The 12,106-nt window shown below is 48.4% G+C and overlaps 1 protein-coding gene and 1 long non-coding RNA gene across 2 annotated transcripts; both read left to right on the top strand.

The window, feature by feature from the left end:
* The first annotated feature begins 6,983 nt into the window (after positions 1-6,983).
* On the top strand, positions 6,984-10,189 carry LOC131209166 (replication factor C subunit 1). The gene has a single exon (XM_058202165.1). It carries the CDS (start codon positions 6,984-6,986, stop codon positions 9,999-10,001), a length of 3,018 nt encoding a protein of 1,005 aa, XP_058058148.1. The 3' UTR covers positions 10,002-10,189.
* Positions 10,190-10,810: 621 nt separating this feature from the next.
* Positions 10,811-11,273, top strand: LOC131211511 (uncharacterized). Its single transcript, XR_009156902.1, has 3 exons — positions 10,811-10,913; positions 10,967-11,079; positions 11,156-11,273. It is a non-coding gene; the product is annotated as an uncharacterized LOC131211511 (long non-coding RNA).
* Positions 11,274-12,106: the final 833 nt, after the last annotated feature.

Genomic DNA, 12,106 nt, shown 5'->3' with positions numbered 1-12,106 from the left:
ACATGGAGCCAGCCAGCCAGCAGTCTCGCAGGTTTATTGGCCCTCACTCTGCGGCACGGGAAGGAAAGATTGCCAAATTTATGTGTCCTCGTCCTCGAACGCATGTCCTCGTTTTTCTCCTTTCCAAGACTCGGGCCCTTCGGCGTGAGAGTTACGATGTGATCTCCATTTTTATGCCCCAAACCGGCACCGGCATTCTCGTTCGCTCCTGATGGAATATTGATGGAATGGCCCAACGGAATGGATGGATTTTTTCACACGCCGCCGCTTATCGGGGACGGGTGACGGATCTTGCGTATCCTTGCGATGATGGCCGTGCCACAATGGCCGTGCCGTCAGATTAATGAATGTTTGTGCTTGTGAAGGTAAATGGACACATTTATTGGGTGTCCCTGTTGTGGTCGAAAAGGACCTCTTCGGCGTGTCCGTGGTCGGATGGTCGACCACACTGTTCTTCTCAGGAAAGCGCTCACCGCAACAATCGACCCACAATGATTCCCTTGGACCCTTTTTATCTGCCCGACGCGCCACAAAACTATCCTCCACCACACCGATCATCAATCATCTCGCTGAAGGATCGCTCTCTCTCGGTCGATCAAGTGCCCCGACACTCGTCACGGTGTGTCACGTCCTTAATAGACGTTTAATGATCGCATTGCATCGCACTGGCCTTCGGCGAACGTCTTGCACGATAATGATTGGCAAAAGTGGCAGCGAGAGTCTTAAAGCACCCAAAACGAAGACATTTTTGGACCGCGCGGCGGAAATGCCCCGGGAAGTGGTGGAGGACTGGAGGACGAAGGAAGTGCCACACAATGTTGCTGTGTGGTTTGTGTGGCCCCTGCCTGCGTTCAATAAATCACGCATCATTAAATTCCAATTCAAACAACCAACGGCGCGCTGGGGCTGACCGCGAGCGCAAGAGGCCACTGCGTGTCCTTGCGAGCTGCCAACCCGAGGGCCCGTCTTCCGTCCCGCGTTTTTACCGGGACGGAAACCGGAAGCGATTCATAACTGGCTGGCGAATTCTCGTCGTTATGAATCATAAAGTACTGCAACGGGTCGCTCCCGCCGCTCATTGACGCCGCTCGTCCTCGTCGCTGCCAGCGGAAACGATCCGGCGCAGTCAGTGTTACCCACTTTAACCTTTTCCGGTTGCATCCTCCCTCTCGCGGGGACAAGTTGCGATGCCGGGTTTCTTTTGGCCGGGGTTTGTCCGGGGTTTGGCAAAATTTATGAGTTGTGAAAGTCAATTGCCCCCGGTGGCCAGTGTGTGACAGTGTTTTCGCCGTGCGTGCGTTCGTGCGTTCGTGATCGGCACGTGCTGAAGAAATCTTCGTCCGTAGTGGCCGCGTAGTGTAAGTGACAGTCGCCGAGGTGCCGAGGGTCGTTCGGGCACATAATCCTGCGTTGCTTACATTTATTAAACTATTTATTCGCCATTGACTTTGATGGCGCCCGTGTGGTGGCGTGTGGTTGATGATCCTTGTTGAATCTCTTCTCCTAATCCTTTCTCGTCCTTGTGGGTTTTCGAACCTGCCACGTGTGCGTCTGTTTTCTTAGCTCTTGATTTGTGTAAGTATTGCGCTGGCTGGAGATTTATTCATCACCGTATTTCGCTGGCTCACTGGACACTGGCGGCGCCGCTTGAAGAACAACTGAAAACGTTTTTTGCTTTGCACTCAGAACAATTTCAAATTTGCTTGCCCGCCAGGAAAAGCACATTTTTCGATTCGAACAATAATGACTGCAAAAAAAAGGGAGGGCAATTAAAACGCGTCACGCGAACCGGGGCTTTCCAATCCGCTGGCGCCCACCTGCCGGTGGATGGAATCGTATTAAAAATCATGTTTTTGATTTCTGATAAAATGACAATGGCCCCACGGCTTGGAAGGGTTGGAAAAAGTGATTGGCCAGCCCGTGAAAGTTCCCCACAAAATGGGGAAAAACAGCGAAAAGTTCAATATCGTCAAATAACGATAACGAATACTTTGCAAGCCCAACAAGCCAGTAACTACCGAACAACGATTTAATGGACACTACAAAAAAATCAATCAAAGAGAGAGTGTAAGAGAGAGAGAAAGAGAGAGAAGTAATGACCTCAATAACAATAACAGTCGCTGGAAAAATCTGTTTGATATAATTCAATTTGCTTTCGGCAAACGGGTTCTCCGCGATGGTCCGCTGCCGGGGCATTATTTGTCCATTTACATGCCACCAAAATGGAGTGTGGGCCTGCGCCTGACACGGTGGTGACTGTTGTCGTAATTAAATATTTTAAAATGTGTTGTTATCATTTCGACATGTGATTCGTTTTGTCTCTTTGGCCGTTCCAGTTCCGCTCGCCAGTTTGCTGCTCGTTTTTTCAGCCCTTTTTTTGTTGTTCAGCCCGACCCGCTGATTGTACCGGTGATTGTTCGGGCGATAGCATTTTTTCATATTAATTTCCATTTTATTGCATTTTCCTTGTTTTCCACCAGCGTGTGCGTGATGCGTGAGTGATTTTTATTTGCGTTTTCACGGGACATCGGATCGAACATTGACACAGACCGCGACGGGAGGCTGTTCGTTCCGTCATCGATACGAGAGAGTCCTGCAGTTTTGTTCGGCCCTTGTGGGGGGGCCCTCCTGTTTGTGCGTGTTAAACCACTGTGCACTGCAATTGATAAGCGATAAGGCGAACTAATGGAGTCATGTGACGGCGAACAAGCTAATTGGATTTTTTGAACACTTTTTCGGAGCCAGTTTTTCCAAACTTCGGCCCATTCGGGTAATTGCATTTAAAGTTATGATCTTTTTTTTGGACTAACAACAGATTGAGCGTGATGCGCCTGAAGGTATGCAATAGGGTTCATGCGCCATTATATTTGAAGTAAAATTCAGAGAAATACAAACATGCGCCACTTCTTCTCTATGCTCTAATAATCAAAACATTGTAGAGTACCACCATGGACCAATATTTCATCTTTATCGCATCGTACGCGATGGACACAACGACCATCCTTGTTATTCGAAGAACTGATGTCAATCAACGGAACCCATCACATTATTATGATGAGACGATAACGATCGGCCCGATAGACTGAAACAAAACAGAAAGCACCAAAGTTGACACCTCCAACCGGGGGTGCTACCACCGACCGTCCGGCAGGAATTCCCTTCGGACGCCTTTGGCCACTTTAGGTATTTGTATCAAATGGTAATCCTCCACTCGGCCCCGTGGCGGGCCCTCGTCACGATCTGGGCACTAATCAGATCAGCTCCTCAATCACAACCGTATCCCCGATTCCGTCGCGGCGTCCCAGAAGCCCAGACGCCGCCTCGAGTCGACGATCAGGCGGCCGCGGGAAGCTTAATCATAAGCGCTCCTACCCCGATCGGAATTCGTAGGTCGACATTCGGAGGGTATTCCACCTAATTTTCCTGGAAGGATTTACAAATTTATCTCCCACTTCTCATTTCAGGGCCCCGAGCCCGGGTGCTGCCGTCAAATCCTTGCGGCTCTCCTGTGCGACGGGACCACCGGTTTGGTGGCGGAGGCCGAGAACGCACGATAATACAATTAAATCGATCACCTTGTTCAACGGAGCACCACCAGACTAGAAGAAGAAGAACCAGGCCGCGCAAAACCGGCGGTGAAACGGACAAATCGAATCCGAATCCGGTGGGGCTTCTCGAAAAGGGCACGTCTGATCCTCCGTGGCCCGATCCTGTGGAATCGGTGGCGGCGCATGAGGTGATGGCGGATAGATTAGAATCGCATTGTTTGAGATAAGTCAGTGGCGTGGCGGTGGCCGGGAAGAAGAAAGGGTGCCGATCCGGGCTTGATCTTCGCCCCGCTCCGGCCCCCGAGTCACAGTGATGAGGGTGAGCCGAAGGAATTATGTGTAACGTTCATTTCAATATTTATTTTATTATTAATGACCATCGCTCTTTATTTATGCTCTCTAGACTTGCGGTCGTCGCGCTTCAGGTTTTCCGTTTCTTTTTCTCGAGAGCGTCTAAAATTAAAACACGCCAGATTGGGTCAGTGGATACTAAATTCTTCGGCCCGAGTGCATCCGCAACGGGGATGACAGAAACACGGGCACAAGGTCAGCTGATGGCGGCTCCCAGCAGCGTCGGGGTTCCTTGTTTAGGAGATTTAGGTCGGGGATGGGTGCAACAGCCGAACGCAACCCTGAATGCATAGCTAATTTTTGCCAAATTGTAATATATGACTTTTTAAATGTCTTCTGCGCACGTCGCCGCTCCGCGATCGCGTTCTACCGTTTATCCGGGTAGTGTGCGCGTTTCGAGAAGACTACAGGCGAGAAGCAGGCCCCAATAAAACGGCCTGTCTATACGCAAAGGTCACCACGGTGATTTACCAACTAAACCCTCTAAAAACGATACATCTTCGCGGCCCGGCCGGTCGGTTCGGATTTTTTACTTCTCCCACGAAGGAGTTGCAGCGAAGGTTTGTTTGTGTCCTGCGGGAAGGATGGGCACAAAAAAGCGGGAAGAAAAATGAGTTGACCTTGCGCCAGACAACCAGGCGACCGGGCGATCGGTCCGGTGATTCCTAAATTCCCTCGGCTTTATTCGGTCCAGGTAGGTTCGGAACAATAAATGATACAGAAGGGTTTCTGGTGTGTTGCATTATCCTTGGCCAAAACAGGGACATCCATTCGAACGATCGGGTTTGGTAGAATCATCAAAATCGTCCACCAAAGCCTTGCAAGTTGTAAAGTGTTGCTGGTGGAACTGATTGGGTGCTGGCAATAAAATCCTTCCCATCCTTGTGAGATGGTCTTATTGTTCCTATGCATACAAACGAGCAATAAAGCCAGCAGCTCGCCAGCATCTGTTTGGGCCAGTTTGGCTTGGCGAGACTCCCGAAAACAAAACGAAAAACCTCGAATAGTTTTGTTGACGGCGGGCCCATAAATAAATCATAATTTGGCGTGGAACCACGATGGAGCCTGCGCGATCGACCCCCAGCAGGAATCAATTATAATGTCACCGTGCCCGTGGCGCTCCGATCCGGTGGACTCTCCGGGACAATAAACGGCGATCGGCGATCATCGACGATCACCGGCGGACAGGTAGACGAAATAATTTATGAACTGACTTATAAATCGATTATCTTCAAAGATATCTCCGACTGCCCACGGCGAAATGTCACCGGTACACGCATCCCCGGTGTCCTTTTGCCAGCCGCGGGCCAGCCTGGTAGCCTGTTTTTCGGATTCACCCCGAGGCAGGTTTGGTTTATTGGTTCGCCGGTATTCGGCTGTCAATCTCGTTCCGTCAGCCAGTTTGTCATGGGTTGCTGCGAGCGCGGAAACCGCGGCCATGCACACGCCAGTGAAACTGTTTGAAACGACCGGCAAAAAGTAATATTGTCTCCGCCGAAAGCCAACGAGAAACATCTGTACGGTCTTAGATTGTAGGCTGGCGTCCTGCGGGTGCCATCAATCCTCCCAAGAGCCATAACACACGAAAGCATTCCTTAAAAAATCGATTGATGATTGTATCAGATTGTGTCAGGCGAACCAAATAAGATCAGCTGTTGTTGACTCTTTAATCGCATAGTGCGGCACGATGGCAACAGTTTCCATTGGAGCCTTTCAGATATTTTTGAGAAACACTGTACACATTCCAAAAGTTTTGCATTCCGTTCTCGATATATCGCCAATCCGCAACAATGGGGATTATTATTTTGTTTCGATTCCGCTGCTTAGAACGCTGTAATTAGAACTAATTTCATTGAATAAATTTCATCAATGCGACCCACAAAAACGAGTGCCCGTCTGGAATGAATAAAACATAACCTCCAATCGCTCCCATGCTCCACAGCACATCGGGCAGCGGCCAGCAGCTTTTTGATCGTTGGACAAATGTGCGATTTATGCATTCTTGAAATTTATAAAATTATTTCAAATAAATTATTACCGTGCACAGTTCGTTTTTTATCCGCTTGCCCGCGGGACCATTCGCGGGCTCTCTGGCTCTCGGTCTCGCTTTCCGCGCTCTTGCTTTGCGATTGAACGGCTGTGTTCGGCTGTGATTGATTCAGTTTTTATGTTTCACGCGATCCAAAATAATCGCTGGCGCCATCTCGAAAGGCCTGGCGCTTTGGGTCGAGCAAGACAAATGTCCGATCAATCTTCTTTTCGGCGGTCGCAAGTCGGTTTTTGTTTCCCCGTCTCGTGGGCTTTTGTTGTGCACCCCGATTCTCGATATTGCAAGCGCTTAAGGGTTTATTTTGTGCTCCATTTCGTTTGAATTAGGAGTAAGCAATGAGGAATCAATTTAAAATGGTTATTACGTTGATGGCTAATTTTGATTTCGATTTTGATGCCGTATTTCCAAAGCTCGGTACATCAAACTTTATTGATTTAAAAAACTAAAACAAATAGTTGTCTAATCTATAAGGGAGCTTCAAATTTCCTCATCTTGTATTTTATTAAATGTTGCTCGCGATACGTTAAAAACTCTTAGAGTCCCTCTCTGGTCCGAAGGGACAGAAATGACATTGTTCATGGCTCTTTATTCAGTTCAATAGTGTACTAATTATATTTTAATCGTACTACATATGATTGATCCCATCGGCCAGCCCGCAACATTCTTGCCGTTCATTGCGGCGCACTCGAATAAAAAACGTGCGATTTGAATTGCTTCTAGCGGAGGTAACCGATACCTTTTCCACCGGGTGGAACTGTCAAATCTTTCGTTTTTCTTTTGCTTTTGATGCTTTGATTTGATGTGTGCGCGCCGAAAAAAGCATCAAAGGCGGCATTGGTTAAAATTTGCTCTCTCTGCAATAAACTCGATGTTAATTAAGGTAATTGTGCAACAAATCGATATTGAAACAACAAACATCACGTGCAACGCATCCTTCTAAAGCTGCTTACCTTTTCAGGTCTTTAATTCATGTTTCACAATAGTGCTTTTTGGACGGTTTTTAAAATAATATTGCTGTGAGTAACTTCGTCATCATGTCTCGGGACATTCGATCATTTTTCAACATGGGCTCGACTAAGAAAGTGGCTCCGGTTGCGGAACCACTGAAAACTCCAAACTCGAAACGAAAGGCCATACTAGTCAGCGACGACGAAGAGGCTCACACTCCGCGACCAACCCAACGGACGGAAGCGGAATCCAACAAGTCAACCGCCGCAGCCAAGAAACGGCGTGTCATCGAGTCGGATGATGAGCGGAGCCCGGTGAAGAACAAACCGGTGGAAGTGAAACCAAACATCTCCAAACTGAAGCCGGTAAACGTGAGTGACGTGTTCAGTTCGGCACCGGTGAAGCGCGTGGATCTTCCGAAGATCCCCAAAAAGAAAACCCTCGAACCGATCGAACAGTTGCAGCAGGAAGCGGATGACGATGAAGTGATCCCGGAGACGCCGCCGCCGGCGAAGAAGTCGCACAGAAAAGATCAGAATGGCAACGATCGTGAGGTGGAAAAGCTGCGAACTCCGGAAAAGAAAGAGAAACTAGCATCAACGGTGGAGAAGAAATCAAAACCTGTGGAAACAAACACGCCAGACGTTAAGGAGAGCCCGAAAGCCGCAACCAGCAAAGGTCGTAAACGGAGCGACCCCGACTCGTCCCGGTCGAAGGATCTGAATGAAAGCGTTTTAACCGACGAGGAACGGTACGAGCGAAAGCGCGTGTCGGCGATATTGTACCAGAAGTTCAAGAACCGCCAGGGACCAGCCAATCCGGGCTCGAAGGAGATTCCAGAGGGAAAACCAAACTGTCTGGAAGGTTTGCAGTTCGTCATAACCGGAGTGCTGGAGTCGATGGAGCGAGATGAATGCGCACAGGTGATCAAGGATTTGGGCGGCAAGGTGGTCAGTGCGGTCTCAAGACGAGTGACCCACATGGTGGTGGGTGACGATTGCGGTCCCAAGAAGCTCGCTCAAGCGGAGGATCTTCGAATTCCGACGCTCAGCGAGGATGCACTGTTCGATTTGATCCGAGAAAAATCGGGACAAACGAAGAACAGCTCCGAACGAAGGAAGGACAGTCCGGCTAAAGCTGGGAAACTAGATACCGGCGGCAGCAGCAGCATCAAGCGCAAGGAGTCCGCTGAGGAGAAAGGACAAAAGGAACGCAAAACACCCAATAAACGCCAGTCACCCGTTGCCGCGAAGGTGGAAGTCAAGAAGGAACGCACCGACCATTCAACGACCCGGGAGAAGACGGAAAAATCGCCGTCAAAGCAGGCGTCTTCGATTGAACCGTTGAGTTCCGTGAAGCGCGAACAGTCCGACTATCAGAAGGATATTAACAGTACGGACAATATGGCGTGGGTCGACAAATACAAACCTGCGAATACAAAGCAAATAATCGGCCAGCTGGGAGCGGCCAGTAACGTACACAAGCTGACCTTTTGGCTGTCGAGCTGGCACAAGAACAACGACGGCACGAAGAAGCACGCCAAGCCGAGTCCGTGGGCCAAAAACGATTCGGGAGCAGCCTTCAAGGCGGCCCTCCTCTCGGGGCCGCCCGGTGTTGGCAAAACCACCACTGCAACGCTGGTCTGCCGGGAACTCGGGTTTGATACGGTGGAATTCAACGCTTCTGACACACGCAGCAAGCGGCTCCTAAAGGAGGAGGTATCGGAGCTCCTGAACAGCAAATCGTTGGCCGGATACTTTGGCGGAAAGAGCGATAAGGTTTCGGCGAAGCACGTACTGCTGATGGACGAGGTGGACGGAATGGCAGGAAACGAGGATCGTGGAGGCATGCAGGAACTGATAGCGCTGATCAAGGAGAGCCACATCCCGATCATCTGCATGTGCAACGATCGCAACCACCCAAAGATACGATCGTTGGTGAACCATTGCTTCGATCTACGCTTCAGCCGTCCGCGCGTGGAGCAGATCAAGGGAGCGATGATGTCGATTTGCTTCAAGGAGAGTCTGACGCTGGCCCCTGGCGTGCTGGAGGAAATCATCTCCGGCACGGGTGGTGATGTGCGGCAAACGTTGAATCATCTGGCCCTGTACAGCGCTGGCAAATCGATGACTGCCTCGCTGTCGGTGGACTCGGCAAAGAAGCAAGCGCACGCATCGAAGAAGGACATCAAGTTAGGACCGTGGGATGTAATACGGAAAGTGTTTTCCGCCGAAGACCACAAACATATGTCACTCAACGACAAAGCCGATCTGTTCTTTCACGATTACAGCATTGCGCCACTGTTCGTGCAGGAAAACTATCTAAAAGTACAACCGAAAGCACCGCGATCGGAGCTGCTCGAACGGATTGCAATGACAGCGGACAGTCTCAGTCGGGGTGATACGGTCGATCGGCGGATTCGATCGAACATGGCGTGGTCTTTGCTGCCGGTACAGGCCATGTTCAGCTCGGTCATGCCGGGCGAGTACATGGAGGGACACTTTACCAGTCAGATTAATTTCCCCGGCTGGTTGGGCAAGAACTCAAAATCACAGAAACGCAAACGGTTGGCCCAGGAGATACACGATCACACGAGGGTGGCAACGTCCGGCTCGAGGTTGGCTATTCGTTTGGACTATGCGCCACATCTGCTGCGATCAATTGTTCAGCCACTGCAACGACGTGGCGCGGAAGGTGTGCACGATTCACTGGAAGTGATCAAAGGGTACCGGTTGCTGCGAGAGGACATCGATTCGCTGGTTGAGCTAAGTACCTGGCCGAAGACCAAGAGCCCGATGGATACGCTGGATGGAAAGGTGAAGGCCGCTCTGACGAGAGCCTACAACAAAGAGATCGCTCCGTACTCGTACTCGGTTATGGGCGCCGTCAAAAAGAAGGCACGGGACACTGCGGACAACGAGGAAGGTCTGTATGACGGGGAGGAGGACATGACGACGCAACCGGATTCGGACGACGAGGATAAAGAGGATAAAATCGATGATAATGCTTTTATCAAAATTAAGAAGAAACCCACGGCTGCTGGCGGCACAACCAAGGCTTCCACTTCCAAAGCTGGAACCTCGTCGAAGGCCAAGAAAAAGTGAAATCATTACTATTGTACTCGAAACCCCCTTTTCTGTATTTTGCAAGTAGGGGAATGCATTTACGCACACCGTGTGGGGCTCGCCGCCGAGGTCCTACCCATTAAAACCTTTCTTGGTTCTCCATCCTACCCCTTCCGGGACTGCCGTTACCGGTTTTACTCGAACTCGAACTCGAACTCGAAACTCGAACTCGAAACCTCCTCACAACAAAAAAAAGTGAATAAAATGATATTGTCCTAAGACGAATTAAGATTATCGAATTAAGCGGCGATATTTTAATGCTTACATAAGTTTACGTTCTCCGGAAATGAATGAATATTTTTCTAAAACAAGAACCTGAAACAATAACAGGGTTGAAAAATGAAACGAATGGGTTTTTGAGCTAAGAAATGAATGGGTTTTTGAAATATTGTACAAGTTGAAGCAGGCATTGCAGATCAAGACTGCTACCTTTTAATAAATGGATTCAAGTCAAAAGCAGCCCAGACCTTCAACATGCGATCCACAAGCCAGTCCAGACCGCCCAATCATTGAGAACAGTGGCCATTCATAAACTCTGGGGTATGTGGAAACCCCCTCTTAATTTAACAGGAGCAGCTAAATTAATCAAAACAATAGCTGAGGATTGGTTAAACGTTTCAATGATTTATCATTATTCGACATCATTATTTAAATTCAAACAAACTTGATACACCCTGTAAGTGAGTTTTTAGTTTGAAAAGAGCGGCGGTTCACTCACAAGCGCGCGAACTTAGCCCCTACAAGCTGTCAAAAATCGACCGATTGTCAACAGGCAAAACACATTTAATAAACAACTGCACAGTGGCCGATTTTACAAAAGTGCTTAAATAAACGACATATTGCAGGCAAAATAAAAGCTTCAGCATTTATTAAGAAAGAGAACGGTGTTGAGTAAGTTCGTGTTCAATAAGGATTAAAAGATATGATAGCGAATCATTTTTCAGAACCGCAAGACTATCCGATAGTGTCGGCCGATGTTGATGCTTTGGTTGCTCTAACGCGCGACGGTTCCGGGCAATATAAACTTCAAACAATCTTCGATTTCACCGGTTTTGAGGTAGTAAAATTGTAACAACAGACATCTCACCATCTTCCACAAGAAAAACTGGTCAATGAAACTCTTATTTTTCCAGATTAGTTGTGCTCGATGTGCGAAGCGCGCTTAAAAACTATGGATCTGTTTCGCTGGCGATGCAATGAAAAGAATGATTTGGTCGATAAATTTACCGAACAGCAGAACACAGCAAGAATCAGTCAAGACCATTTTGACCACTCTGGCGAACAAACGGCAGGCACACCATTGTCAGTTACAACCGAAGTTTCGTCACCGAATACAGCGAAGGATTTGCACTTGAATCAGAAGTGTTGTACTGTTCATCAAGCAAATAGTACATGTGAGTGTTGTGCCAACCAACCATTCGAAGCAGAAGAAAACAGAAGAGCAGAAGCAATTACTATCAAATTAGAGTATGTAGATGTCGATGAGCAGTATCGGTTGCAAACGAATGCTATACTGGATCATGAACAGGACGAGCTGCAAACAAATCCTTTAGAATTGGACTGTGAGGATCCAGAAGACCACTGTCGAGCCATGTCAAAGAACATGTGTGCAGATGGCACAAAGTTGTCAATTGAAACTGAAGTTACCACATTGGATAAGGCGCACTTGAATCAAAAGAGTTCTACTGTTCATCAAGCGAACAGGACATATGAATCAACATTCACAACTGACAACATACCTGATGATTTATTCGAGGCAGAGGAAAATCCAATTGCAATCAAATCTGAGTACGAAGAGGTCGATGAGCCGCAACAGCTGCAAACAACGAGTGATCTCCTCGGTCATAAAAAGGGAAGCTTCAAAAGCCACCGTAAAAAACCACTAAAGCACGTCTGCCCTCAATGTTCCGCAACATATCCAGCTTTGTACATGTTAAAAGTTCACATACGCACTCACACCGGTGAAAAGCCGTACAAGTGTAAAGTCTGTGAGAAAGCCTTCCATTCATCAAGCATTCTGTCGCTTCATTCGAAAACTCACAATAAGGACCAACAGCATCAGTGTCCGCATTGTTCAGCAATGT

The sequence above is a fragment of the Anopheles bellator genome, chromosome 2, assembly GCF_943735745.2.
Source record: "Anopheles bellator chromosome 2, idAnoBellAS_SP24_06.2, whole genome shotgun sequence".
NCBI classification, from domain to species: domain Eukaryota; kingdom Metazoa; phylum Arthropoda; class Insecta; order Diptera; family Culicidae; genus Anopheles; species Anopheles bellator.
Note: the sequence above shows the minus strand (reverse complement) of the source record. Positions and strands in the feature narration are given on the sequence as shown.